We start from the raw sequence: 14,820 nt of genomic DNA, 5'->3' as shown, positions 1-14,820 counted from the left end.
ACTGATACAGTGAACATGTGCATATCATAGAAACATCCTCTTGTACGGATGTGACTTCAGGAAGGGGAAACCATATGGCTTTCAAAAATTGGTTTCAGTTGAACAAATAACTGTAGTTAAACAAATGACTGTGGCAATAATGGGGCCAAATCAGGGTAGGATAATACACACTGGAGCTGGGATATAATCCCTGTGTAGTTATGACAAAGGGTGGGAGCATGATAAAAACATATAATGTGGGGGAAATATAGCACTACTACCTAAAGGTAAAGGTTTTCCCCTGACATTAAGTCCAGTCGTGACCGACTCTGGGGGTTGGTGCTCATCTCCATTTCTAAGCCGAAGAGCCGGCATTGTCCGTAGACACCTCCAAGGTCATGTGGCCGGCATGACTGCATGGAGCGCCGTTACCTTCCCGCCGGAGCGGTAATTATTGATCTACTCACATTTGCATGTTTTTGAACTGCTAGGTTGGCAGGAACTGGGGCTAACAGCGGGTGCTCATTCTCCTCCTGGGATTTGAACCTGGCACCTTTTGGTCCGCAAGTTCTGCAGCTCAGTGCTTTAACGCACTGTGTCACCAAGGGCCCCAGCACTACTACCTAGGATCATCTAAAAGAATCAAATGGTGAGATTTTAAAAAAAAAAACCCTTTCTTTCTTTTACATGTATGCATAGATCAAAAGTGGAATATGTTATCAAAAATACATAATCTGGGATGGCCTTAAAAGGGAAGTAAACAAATCAATGGAAAATAAGAAATCAATGGCTGCTAGTCATGAAGGTTATATATCACCAGTACCAGAGGAAATATACCTTTCTGTATTTCTTACAAGGTAGCGTGAGTAGGTGGATAAAACTGTTCATGCCCTGATTATGGGCTTTCCATAGGTATGTTTGGTCTCTGTGAGAACAGAATGCAGGGCAAGATGATCCTTTGGCCTGCAAAAAGCACAGTCACCCTTATGTTCTCTCTCCCTCTGTTCTCCAGCTCTCTTTCTCTCTCTAGTTAAAAAAAAACTAGTAAAAGAATCCATTAGCACTTATGAGAGTGACAAGGACAAAGATATTTCAAGACAAGAGATAATGTGGTTCATGAAAACTTATAATAAAAATTTATTTCCCCCAGTTAGCCTCAATGGGTGCTAATGGGATCCTTCACAGTTTCTCATGCTACAATAAACTATTCGTTACAAAGCTATCTTTTCACATTCTTTTTCTTTATGCTATTCTTTTTGGCAAAGTGTAAGTGATCACTCTAATGTGAACTTGATGTGTCATATTCCTCTAGGAAGAGGTATTCAGAAGCATGCTGCATTCAAGGTAACATGTGTCCACAGCCTTGTTCAGAAGAAGTCTCCCTGGAGTTGTTTTGGGTTTATTGTTGGCAAGTGAGTATAAGATTGCAGCCCTAACTGGCAGCAGTCCTGTTGGTGGACAATAGTTTCCAGTGAATTTAGCCTATAGGGCTGGGGAACATGTGACCATGTGGCAGGAAAACTTACATAGGTTATGACTTAAACACTTTTGTTGCATTTTTTGTCTCCTGATGTTTGACCTGCATCTGAAATCATTACCATGTATAATTAAGCAATATCTAATAATTTCTATACACTGAAATATGAACACAGAGCAGGTTTATAAGTTGATGGTCTAATTTGTTATTTCTAGGCCAAAAGTCTCCTTACCAGAGTTGATAAAATCAATAGCTTGGGAGCCCTTTCTAGATATTCTAGTTATTGGTCTAATCCTGAGGTTATGACTAATGGGGTTAATACTCCTTTGTTTTATTTTTTTAAATTGATTTATATTCAGTTTTTCTCCAAATAGGACAACAGAGGCCTCTTTACCAGAGAAAGTGAGCAAGAGAAACTTTAATCTGTCCTTCATCTCCAGAATCACCCACAAGCAGCATCTTCAAGAACAACCAGTTACCTTCAAATGTTAAGTATGGACTTTGTTGTGGGGAAATCAAGATAGTGCCTTGATGGAGACAGGCCCAAGAACAGTTAATATATCTTTACCGTTCCTTGAAAGCAATAGCGTGGATATTAATTCTGTGGGGCTCCTTGCTCAAACAGGAAGGCAAAACAGCACCTCCCAAGCTGATAGAAAGTTAAGACACGTTAGCACTAAAAACATTTAAAACAGCTTGGGTGTGACAGCACAAGAACCCTTTGTGACATCACAGCCCTGGGGACCGGCCCTTGTGATGTCATGGAGCCTGGTGAAGACATAAGGCAGCCCGTATCAGTAAATGCAACAGATTCAGTTTCACATCCTGCTGCAGCTATGCAGAATATGCCATTCAAATCAACAGGCACCAAAGTTGGTTCTACAGGGTAGAATGAATGCATTTGACACCCCTTTTGCTGCCCTGGCTCAACACTATTACATCCTGGGAGCTGTAGTTTGGTAAGGCACTCTTGGGCAGAGAAGGATAGAGGCCTTGTAAAACTACAACTCCCATGATTCCATAGAATTGAGTCACGGCAGTTAAAGGGGTATCAAACCACATTATGTCAGCAGTGTAGATGCACCTCCAAGTCTTACAAAACAGTTGAAAGTATAAACATAGGGGCTTTCCAAGGCCCTGCTGTTCTGGGATAGGAGCTCCCTGGCTTCCAGGCACGTTGCCAGCCTCGGTCATGACTTATGGCTGAAGAAGGACTAAGCCCTCTTCGCCTTGTGTTGTCAAAGGCTTTCATGGTTGGAATTACTGGGTTGCGGTGATTTTCCCGGGAAGTATGGTCATATTCCAGAAGCATTCTCTCCTGACATTTAGCCACATCTATGGCAAGCATCCTCAGAGATTGTGAGGTATATTGGAAAAGGGCAAGGAAGGTTTATATATTTGTGGAAGGCCCAGGTGAGAGAAAGAACTCTTGTCTGTTGGCGGCAAGTGTGAGTGTAAATCACCTTTATTAGCATTGAAAGCTTTAAGGCCTAGCTAATTCCTGCCTGGAGGAGCCAAGATCTCCCAGCGAAGGCTTCCCCCAGGGTACATTCACACTTACCTCCAACAGACAAAGAGTTCTTTCTCCCGTCCTGGACCTTCCACGGATATATAAACCCCACTTGCCTAGTTTCCAATAGACCTCACAATTTCTGAGGATGCCTGCCATAGATGTGGGCAAAACGTCAGGAGAGAATGCTTCTGTAACATGGCCATACAGCCCGGAAAACTCACAGCAACCTATTCGCCTTCATCGTATTTCTGCCTCATTGTTTGACCTGAGAACAAGTTCATCTACTGCCAATATGCAGCGTGACACCACTTTTGACTGCCGCGGCTCAACTCTTACAGCTCATGGGAGGTGTAGTTTTGCAAGGCTCTTGGCCTTCTCTCCCAAATGAGTGCTGGTGCTTCGCCAAGCTACAACTCCCATGATTCCATAGCATTGAACGAGGGCAGTTAAAAGTGGGCTTTTTTTCGTGTCAGGAGCAACCGGAGTTGCTTCTGGAGAGAATTGGTCGTCTGCAAGGATGCTGCCCAGGGGACGCCCGGATGTTTTGATGTTTTACCATCCTTGTGGGGGGCTTCTCTCATGTCCCCGCATGGAGCTGATAGAGGGAGCTCATCCTCGCTCTCCCCAGGAGGGATTCAAACCTGGCAGCTTTCAGGTCAGCAACCCAACCTTCAAGTCACGAGGCTTTTATCCCCTAGGCCACCGCAGGCTCAAAAAAAAAAGTGGGCTCAAACTGCATTATATAGAGAGTGTCACAAGCGCAGCCCTATTCCTTCTCGGAACTTAGCTCGTTGGGATTTTATTGTTGGGGGGGGGGGGGATGAAACCTCCCGGAAACGGAAAAGCCTCAGCGGTAGGTTCGAGCTCGGCGAGGAAAGCGGAAGTCGGGGAGTGTGTGGCGGCGTGAGCCCCGGCTGAGGGCCCGCCTCGGCGGCGCGGAGGGCGTGTGCCTGAGCGGAGGCCAGCAAGCCGAGAGGAAGGCAAGGCCCAACATGGCGGCGGGACGCGGAAGCGGAGGAGGGTCGCGGGCGGCGTGGGCGCTGCTGGTCCTGGCCGCGCTGGCGGCGTCGGCGGCGGGAGAGAAGGTGAGCGGCGCCGCGGACTCCCTCTCCTCTCCTGGTCCGTCTCGCACTCTCTGTGCCCGAGAAGAGATGGTAGGCCCGCCAGAGCCTCTGAGGGTTTGTTTGGGACTTCAACTCCCAGAAGGCTCGGCCAGCTTGGACAGCAGCCAGGAATTCTGGGAGCTGAAGTCCAAAACAAGTGGAGGGTCAACAGTTGGGAACTACTTCATCCGCCTTAGGGAATGGCACTCAGTCTTTGGCCCTCCACACATTGCCCACTTCAGCTATTGATCAATCTGGCAGTTTCCAGATTGAAGAAACTGTTTTCGTTATGCAGATGATTACATAGGAAATCTTGGAGCCAGTTTGAAGCCCGGATGGTGATTACACAAACCACAGAGCACTCGTGCAAATTAAGGGCTTTATTTTGCCTGATTTTGTACGAGGTGGTTGTCTGACTACCACAGTTTGAAACTAGCTTCAAAACTGTGTTAAATTTTCAATGTAGAATGGTAGTTGATTACATGTTGGATTATTTTTAGATGGTGGATACACAAACAATATCACAGCGTTTCTCCACCTGGGGGTCGGGACCCCCATGGGGGGGGGGTCGCAAGGGGGCTTCAGAGGGGTTGCTGAAGACTATCAGAAAACACATATTTCTGATGGTCTTAGGCTAACACTTTGGCAAAGAAGGCTGAAGATCTCTCCACTTGCCCTTTGGCCCAATTCTGTCATTGGTGGGCTTCAAGGTACTCTTTGATTGTAGGTGAACCGTAAATCCCAGCAACTCCAGCCCCCAAATGTCAACATCTATTTCCCCAAACTCTACCAGTGTTTACTTTTTGGCATATTGAGTATTTGTGCTAAATTTGGTCCAGATCCATCATTGTTGAGTCCATAGTGCTCTCTGGATGTAGTTGAACTACAACTCCAAAACTCAAGGTCAGTGCCCACCAAACCCTTCCTGTGGTTTCTGTTGGTCATGGGAATTCTGTTTGCCAAGTTTGGTTCAATTCCATCATTGGTAGAGTTCAGAATGCCCTTTGATTATAGGTGAACTGTAAATCCCAGCAACTACAATTCCCAAATGGCAAAATCAATCCCCCTCAACCCCACCAGTATTCAAATTTGGACAAATTAGGTATTTGTGCCACATTTGGTCCAGTGAATGAAAATGCATCCTGCATATCAGATATTTACAGTGCAATTCATAACAGTAGCAAAATTACAGTTATGGAGTAGCAACGAAAATAATTTTATGGTTGTGGGTCATCACAACATGAGGAACTGTATTAAGGAGTGGCGGCATTAGGAAGTTTCAGAACTACTGTTTTAACACATTTTCTGTTTCTGTAGTACAGTGTTTCTAAAATGGGTGATCTGTACTATGGGATTAGCAACTCAGATAATCCTTCACTGTTTGCCACCCTGTTTTAGTATTATGGGAGATAAATTCCAAAAGTATCTGAGAACATAAGTTCGGATACAACTGTCTGTAAGCAAGGTCCTTTAGCACATTTTCTTTGCATTAAAAGGGTAACTTCATTGTATTGAAATAAGTTTTGTTATCGTGTCAGAAGCGAATTGAGAATACAGGTATGGTGTATAAAAAACCACAAAGTTAAAAACTTGGCATTATGCTAGATTTCCTTTGCTCAGAAGCTGGCCACTTGGAGTGCCTCTGTGTCACTGTGAGAAGGTCCTCCATGTGCATGTGGCAGGGCTCAGACTGCATTGTAGTAGGTGGTCTGTGGTTTGCTCTTCTCACACTCGCATGTCGTTTACTCCACTTTGTAGCCACATTTCTTAAGATTGGCTCTGCATCTCGTGATGCCAGTGCATGGTCTGTTCAGTGCCTTCTCTGCCCAGTCCTCTGTGTGCCCAGGAGGAAGTATCCTATCCGGTATCAGCCATTGATTGAGGTTCTGAGCTTTAGCCTGCCACTTTTGGACTCTCACTTGCTGAGGTGTTCCTGCAAGTATCTTTGTAGATCTTGGGACGCTGTTTCTTGATTTAAGGCATGCTAGCTGATAGCCGAAGAGAGGGTGGGCTAGAGATGTCAATGCCTTGGTCTTTTCATTGCTGGCTGCTACTTCCCGGCAGATATCGGGTGGTGCAATACTGGCTAAACAGTATAATTTCTCCAGTGGTGTAGGGCGTAGACATCCTGTAATAATGCGGCATGTCTCATTAAGAGCCACATCCACTGTTTAACATGGTGAGATGGAATTGCCCAGTGGAATTGCCCAGTGTGGAATTGAAATAAGTAGAAATAAAAGGACTGTTTATATGGATGATGGATTGAAATCTTTCCTCCTAGCACATTAAAGTCTTTATAAAAATATAAAAACCCAATATAGCTCATTGGTAAGCTGTGTGCTCCTCTTATTATGTATTCCTCATATTGGCATATGACAAACGTATTAGTTTTTTAGTTCACATTGGTTTTTTTCAGAATTCTGAGGATGTTCGGTGTAAATGCATCTGCCCTCCTTACAAAGACCATGCTGGTGACATTTTCAGCAAAAACATTTCACAGAAAGATTGGTGAGTGTTTGCCATTTCATTTTATTCCTGAACTCCTGAAATATAATATTGGTGCATAGCAATTAAACTATTTAGGAAGTATAGTTGAAGATATTGTACTAAACTGAATTGTAGACATTAACAACCAAACCAGATTCTTAGTTCTAACTAGAGTATAGGCAGTCCCCAAGTTACTAAACAAATTAGGTTTTGTAGGTTTGTTTAAGCTGAATTTGTTTGTAAATCAGAACAGTGTAGCTCCAGGCAAAAATATATATTGTTGTATTTTTGGATATCGTAGGGAAGGACTAACACCCCTGTGGTGTCTGTTTTGCTGTCTGTGCTGTCTGTTCAGAAGATTTTACCTCACTTTCTGTCCCTGTCATAATTGGAGTTTGAAAAATTTGGCTTGCTGTGGAAACAAGGATTGATGATAAAGCTTCAGTGGAGACATCTTTTCCCCATGATAACTCTTTCAGGAGTGAATTTCCTTTCCTAGCAATATATTTCTCTCACCCTCTGCTATCTCATCCCCATTCTTAACTATGAGTCAGATGTAAGTCGGATGGCCTGTAGAGCCATTCCTTCAAAACAGACAGACATTCAAGAAGACTTACATTTGTAATTGCTGCCAAACATATTTATAGCCAATATTATCAGGGCATTGGTGTCAACCTTGTGGCTCTCCAGGTGTTTTGGACTTCAGCTTCCAGAATTCCTGGTCATTGGACAAACTGGCTAGGGCTTCAGGGAGTTGGAGGCTGAAATTTCTGGAGGGCCACAAGTTTAACACATCTGGTCTAAGGGTTTATTTTCTTTGTTCACTTAACTTTTGTACAACAGTAAAAATACTTTACATCTTCACAATGTTCAATATCTTGTGTACATCAAGCCATTACATCTCCAACTAAATTAGTTTTTAGTTCTAGGCTTTAATACAACAAAATATAGAAATAATCAAAGGGATGGTGATGAATACTTTGGCATAACGCTGTACTTACAAGAAGCCTTTTTGTGTGGTTAGGTAACACAGTGGATAACTTATACTGTAAAGATACTCATGAAAATAATATTATTATAAATTCATCCATCTGTATTAAGTATGCCTTAATTTTCCAATGCTATTTTCTATGGATCACCCAGCAGATGGTGACATACTAATTTGGAAGATGTTATGAGGCTAGTAAGCATATACTGTAGCTGTATACAGTAGTAAGTTTTTTGTGCAAATGTTATGTAATGTCATCCTCTTAATTGTGTAATGTGATACTTCCTTATCATGTGATACAAATTCAGGGGAAGGATTAATAATGTAACTGCTGAAGCAAACAAGTCCAAGAAGGCTTTCAGGAGCAGTAAATGCAAAGGGCTTCCAATTTTGCTTTTAATAAACACATTATTTTTTGGTAAGACAATGCATTGTATCCTGAAATTGTCACTAAAACCTCTTGTGAAAACAGGAGGCAGCTATTGAATTTCTGCTGTTGCTTCCTTGTATAAGCCTTCTTTGATGCTTGAAGTCACAAATCAGAGGTCTCCTTAATATTGTCTTGTTCATATAGGATTAAAGTTAAGGTGAATTGTAGGGGATGGAAAAGACATGATGGTTCTATAAAAAGAGTGTGTGGTATTTCATATGGTGAGTGAAGTCTTTAAGATTGAAGTAGGTGAAAAGGAAGATGGTTAAAATGTTTCTACCTTTACATGATCATGTGGATTTTGAGAATAGTTGTCTTTTTCCACTGTCTTTAGTTGAAGTTATTCTAAAATGCCCTATTTCACATTATCAGATTAATGTAACACCATATAGTAATATCAAAATGGAAGTAAATGGATACTGATTGGCTGTGAGATCTCATATTTAAGCATTCAACTTCAGTTCCTGTGTATTTAGCCTATGCTGATACTTTCAGGCCCATAAATGGAATGTTTCCATAGAGGCTCCTTCTACATTGCCATATACTGTAATCCAGTATTTGATCCCAGATTATCTGCTTTGAACTGGATTATATGGCAGTGTAGACTCATATAATCCAGTTCAAATAAGATAATCTGGGATCAGATACCGGATTTATGGCAGTGTAGATCTAGCTGAGAAGCAATGCTGAGAGGAAGTGAATATGTGAGAATAAGGCCTGGTAGTTTAGAACTAACCAAAGTTTCAAGGATTTGTTGTCCCTAAAATTGCTATACATTGTTTCCCTGCTACTTCGCAGGTTTTCTCAGATGCGGGCCCCGGCTGAGGTTTGCGGCCTGGGCTGCCCTCCTCAGCCACCCGCAGGCAGCGTCAGTAGACCCAGTCTGTGCCTCAAAAACCACCTCAAAGGAGGGCCTGGCTCCGAGGACCTGCACCAGCTGAGCAGAGGGCTTCTTTCCTCCCCCGTCCCGACTGGATCCCTGAGAGCCCCATTCTGGACGGCATCACCCCACATGGCGCTGTCCCTGCTGCCACCACCACTAACGCTCTGCGCGTGCCCTACTGCCGCCAATGCTCCCCGCCGCCATCGCCAATGCTCTGCACGAGCGCTCGGGGCGTTGGCAGTGGGGTGCTGGAGCGCACGGAGCATTGGCGGTAGAGGTGGGGTGCGTGTGCAGAGCGTTGCCGGCGGCAGCAGACCCGCCTCCAAGTCCATGCACCAAGCCCTCCGCAGCTTGATGGTCACGGCTTCAGAAATACAATACATACCGTACATTGAAGGAGGGAGGGAGGGGGGCTATACAGTATTTATTAAAATAAATATAGAGTCCCTACTTCACAGATTTTCACTTATTGCAGGTGATCCTAGAATGGAACACCCGCGATAAGTGAGGGAACACTGGACTTGTATTTGAATTCTTGATTTTAAATTTTCATTATTTTATTTCATTTCCTGCATCCAGTAATTCACTAAATAACTAACTTTTCATCCAGCAAATTAAACATTTAAAGAGGTCATTAGTTGGGTTGAATGTCAAATCTTTTTAACTTCAAGAAATATGAATAAGGTATTGTTTTGCTCTTGTTTCGCTTCATTCAACATGATTTCTCATTGGTGAATACTTTCCTGCAGGGGCTAGACTTACGTAAACTTACTGCCAACCTGTTTTTCTTTCTGACCAGTGATTGCTTTCATGTTGTGGTGCCTATGCCTGTTCCTGGGCCAGATGTAGAAGCTTATTGCTTACGTTGTGAATGCAAATATGAAGAAAGAAGCTCGGAAACAATTAAAGTAATAATAACCCTTGATTACTGTTTTATTTAAACTGACAGCATGCACATACTTGTTTTTCTCCCAGTTATACATGCATTAAAACAGTATAATTTAACATTCATATTGTATATCTATAAAATTATCCAGTCCAGGTTAAGATTTTCATCCAGCCATAAATCCAGGTATTGCTATAGGTTAAGATTATCATCCTTGTTGCAAGCTGTGCGGCAACTACAAAATGAACTTGACAATATTTTTTTAATGTGCTATATTGAGTTGATTCTGTATGGTGTGAGATCATTAAATAATGAATCTGTCCATCAACAATGATTCAGGTCCTTTGTTGCCATCAGTCTTTGTAGATATTTTTCTTTTTCTTAAAGCCATTTTTATTAGCCCTAATTGTTTAAATCTTTTTCTCCAAAATAATGTTTGCTTTTGTTCTTTGAAAAATCAATATAACTATGTTCATTTTAATGTCATCATATTTTGCAAACTTGTTTCATTAAGCCTTTGATTTTTTTGTGTAACCTTCTGGTGTGGAATCAAGATACATTTTTAAGCAAGCAGAATGAACACTTCTATTTCCTTTAGATATTTTTTGCTTGTCATGGTGATTAGGAAGGAAATGCTTATAGTCTTATGACTCTCAATTATTTATTTACGTAAGGTCTGCTATTACAAATTACAAAGGCATGTTATTCTGAAAAGATCTTATATACCATGGACTAAATGGAGCCTCATAATTTTCCAAGCACTCTTTAAAATTCCTGCCTTTCATTCTTGGTATGCAAGTCATGCATTGCTTCACATTTTGTTAATGTTTCTAGAAACATTCAGTTAATGCATTGACATTATTGAATAGCCAGCCTAATTAATCTTTCTCAGTGATACTGATACTAATCTTGTATTTGTACAGTCTGACTTAGTGGATGCCTTTTAAAACCAGTTTTAAGTTGGGATACATTTTGGCCTCTTCAAATACAATAGATGTAGCACCAGTCTTTTAACTTGCTTTCCTGTCTTGGTTCATACTGATTCCACTTTGCTTCATTTGAGGAGTAACATAATAAAATTTTGTAATCTGAGCATGCTACTGTATGTAGTAATTTGGATAAATTTCTGAGAAAGGAAAGCCTGAATGTTTATGTTACTATTGACATTTTGTTTTATATTGCCAACTGAAATATTAATGCTTTGTTATTTAGATTACTATCATCATATATTTGTCCATTTTGGGTCTCCTGCTCCTGTACATGGTGTATCTCACAATGGTAGAGCCTATCCTGAAGAGACGTCTCTTTGGACATTCACAGCTAATACAAAGTGATGAAGACATTGGGGTGAGTGGTTTTTAAATATTCATGGGCTGGAATCCCAAGCTTTGAGATTCATTCAGACTGATATGTAGAAAATGTTGAATGAATGTGTTACAATCCTACTATAATACTCAGAATTAGCTTATCTTAAAATTCTAAAAGCAAGACAGAAATTGCTCTTCGGCAAAAACTAAGGTAGTCACAAGCCAAGAGTTTTCTTGGAAATTTCCATGGAAATTGCTCACAATCACAGTTTATAACAGTTGGTACTCTTTCTGGTGAATTGTACCACTCCACACCTTTGTTTTGGCTAACTATCATATTTTGACTTCTTAAACTCTGCTTATGATTCCCAATTTGGTAACTGTATATTTTCAAATGCTAATAGCCCTGATCTAAAATTAATTTTGGTATGCTACCACGGTAAGCAGTCTACAATGTGGATATTTAATCTGCAGTATATATTATATACACAAACCTTTCCAAATCTGAGCTTTAAGATAAACCTGGAGTCAAAAACATCTTTGAATCAAAGTGGATTTGGGATTGAATGTCCATTCATAGGTATGCCTAATAGAATGACGGAAATGTTTAACATAAACACACAATTGTCATTCAACCCTGTCAGCTAAACAGCTGTGTTTTTGCTTTTCATGTTAAGATATTGAGTGTAAACATATGTATTGGTATTATTTGACATCCTGAAATGAGTATTCCAAACGGTTTCATAATAGGTGTTACTGATTAGTGACAAATATTAAACATAGATCTGCAGTGTGTCAGCAGTTTCAAACTACTCTCAAGTACAGTGTAAAGATATAATAAAATATAAAATGTAATAATTTATTTGTTATATTGAGATGCAGTATAGTGTGTAGTATAGTTGCTTTGAGTCTCTTTTAAGACAGAAAAAGTATCATGATCATCATAGTGTGAGTATTGGACTAGGACTCTGGGAAACCAGGATTGTATTTTAAGTGATCCAGACAATGTGTTGAGCAATAAATGATGAAATAATAAAATTTTATTCAATTTCAGGATCACCAGCCATTTGCAAATGCTCATGATGTGTTGGCTCGCTCACGAAGCCGTGCCAACATGTTGAATAAAGTGGAGTATGCCCAGCAACGTTGGAAACTCCAAGTCCAAGAACAGCGCAAATCGGTGTTTGACCGCCATGTTGTCCTAAGTTAAAGAGTACAATTGCCAATTTCAAATGGCGTTGGAAGAAAAAAATGGACTAAAAGCACTGATTTCTTTCTTTCTGGTATGCCACTACATGAGAAGACTTGTTTTTGCTCATCGGGAGTAAAGAGACTACAAACTCAATATTAAAATGTTTTAACAAGCCAAAATCTCTGTTCACTATTATATTGCTTGTTCTAATCAAACATAAGCAATTATCTATGTGATAACTTTGCCATTGAGAGATAAATGAGTATAGTTCTTAAATGCAGTTTTCACTAATAGCTGTCTGAAGAAATTAAAAGATGTGCAGCGTTTCTGTTAGAAATGATTTTGCATAATGAATTTTTGTAAATATATTTGTTTTCCTACTGTCTGCTGTGTATAAACGCCTTACATTGTGCAGTATAATGGTCACTTCTAAAACTGGCTTGCTCTACGAATTTTGTTTCATGTACTGTCAAAATTAGCTGAGCTTTGCAATTGTAAGGTGAAGCCTAAGTGGGCAGAGATTGTTGGTGAGTAATTACAATGTAAAGAAAACAGACTTAGTGCAATGCACAGTTGGAAAAGGTTGGCCCTTCTAGGCTGCTGCTGAATGTTATCTGTGATATTTACAAATGATTTATTAATATAAATTCGAATAAGCTGATCAACAATAACTTTTTTAAGATTAGCTTTGATAATGGAATGCAAATAAATTATTCAGAATCTTCTCTTGTCTTGGGAATGAGTTACATTTTAAAAATGGTTTTGATCCTGTCGACATTGTTAGATAACCAAGTGAATCTACTCTGGACTATAGCAGTTTAATTACTTGGTTACTGCAGAGTGAAAACTTTTATACTGAGTCTTATATGAAGCCTATTTGAATCTCTTTCTATCATAACGATAATACATTAGGCCACTGCTTCTTAAACTTTGGGTCCTGACCCCAAATGAGCTCCCCTTAGCTCCATGTTGGGGGCCCCATTTTTTTTCCCTAAAGACTGTTTTGGACGTTTACAAAAATCTGTTGTACAGTGTTTACAGTGGATGCTGCAGTGGATGTTTCAGCTGTACTTCATAAAAGAGAAAGTTAGTCCATTTAGTGAGCTTTGAAAATGCTGGTTCATTGTCAGTAAATGTTTTATTTTTATACTTATTTTATATACATATATCCCTGGGGTCACGTAAAAATTTCTTGGGCTGAAAGGGATCCTAAGTGGAAATGTTTAAGAAGCTCAATCCTGCTTTGGCTGAATTGAGCACTAATTTTATATAACAATTGGAGTATAAATACGGGTAATCAATGATATTGTGTATACATAACTCATTGGCTGGCCCACCTAGACAGCCAGCAGGCAAAAAGGAGATCTGGTCAGCTGGAATTTGGGCCATAATGAGGAAGATGTTTTCAACCCACCAGCAAGCAAGGTTTTGACAAGGAGTTGTGATTGGCTCCTGTTTCTGATTGTCTCTGCCTCACTTACTGGAGGGAAAAGGTGGGCTGAAATTGTTATTTTTTGCACCCACGTTTTTGCTCCCTATTATTGCCATTAATATAAAATCCATGTTTACCTGGATTGGTATTTTGAATCATTTCTCCATTTTTTAAATCATCTGTTCCCAAAAATTTGTTATATTTAGACATTCCCTCCAGATACGTGCGTACTATCCTTTCTCTAATTTACAGTGCCAACATAATGGAGCTTAGCCCTATTCCCATGTTTGATAGCTGGGCTGGTGGATTGACTGCGTAACTGAATTCATAACTTTCTCCGAGATATGGGATCCAAGGCAGCTTTAGTAAGATGCTGGCATTCACAACTTCAGTGACAGTGGGAGGCAAGAGCAAGGTGTCCCTGTTGATTTCAGTAGGTGCTGAAATTTATAAGGAGAGATGGTAGTTATTCAAAGTCCTATATGAGATAGCTTCAGAGTATTTAAAAATAATAACCAGCACTTTTAATTTGTCCCAAAAATGGAGTAACATTTAATGGATACCTTCAGGTAATATGGTGTCAATGTTCTGGATTTATGGTCGTTTCCAAACATTTTCAAGAGGCTGTCCTGCATACTACATACAATAGCAAGTCCAACCCAAGACATGAATAGCCATGACCAGTTGTGCCATCTATAGAAAGAGTGTAGTTGGTACATCAGCTGGAGTTCTGCAAAATCGCTTATCACACTTGCTGCTTGATTGTTCTAGAGCAAGTCTAGCTCTAGAAACATCCTGAGGCTGTAAACCTAATTTTGGTGGGTTGCAGTTACATTAAGAACAGGCAACATACTTCATTTGGGATCAATGCTCAGCTTTGTCATATGGATTAAATTGGCCCATATTCAGTTGGCTTTTGATTTCATACAGTGATTCAGAACATCTGTCTCCCTGGACTTGGACAGAGAAGAGCAATACAATGCAATGACTGCATATTGATAGCAATCCAGGTTGATCTTTCTGATGACCTCTGCCATAGAGCTGTTGAAAAGCTATGCCATAACATGAAACCCTAAGAAATCCAATAGAAGTGTATGGAATAACTAAATTGACCCTATTGGTAAAATTTTGTCCAGTGAAAGT

General features: G+C 40.4%; 1 protein-coding gene across 1 annotated transcript; it reads left to right on the top strand.

Annotated features, from left to right (window-relative positions):
• The first annotated feature begins 3,799 nt into the window (after positions 1–3,799).
• On the top strand, positions 3,800–12,970 carry tmem9b (TMEM9 domain family member B). Its single transcript, XM_008107085.3, has 5 exons — positions 3,800–4,054; positions 6,489–6,580; positions 9,660–9,768; positions 10,959–11,093; positions 12,108–12,970. The coding sequence occupies exons 1-5, from the start codon at positions 3,962–3,964 to the stop codon at positions 12,261–12,263; spliced, it is 585 nt and encodes a 194-aa protein (XP_008105292.1). The 5' UTR covers positions 3,800–3,961; the 3' UTR covers positions 12,264–12,970.
• The last annotated feature ends 1,850 nt before the right edge of the window (positions 12,971–14,820 follow it).

This window comes from Anolis carolinensis, chromosome 1 (assembly GCF_035594765.1).
Source record: "Anolis carolinensis isolate JA03-04 chromosome 1, rAnoCar3.1.pri, whole genome shotgun sequence".
Lineage (NCBI taxonomy): Eukaryota > Metazoa > Chordata > Lepidosauria > Squamata > Dactyloidae > Anolis > Anolis carolinensis.
This window is presented reverse-complemented; position numbering and strand designations above follow the sequence as displayed.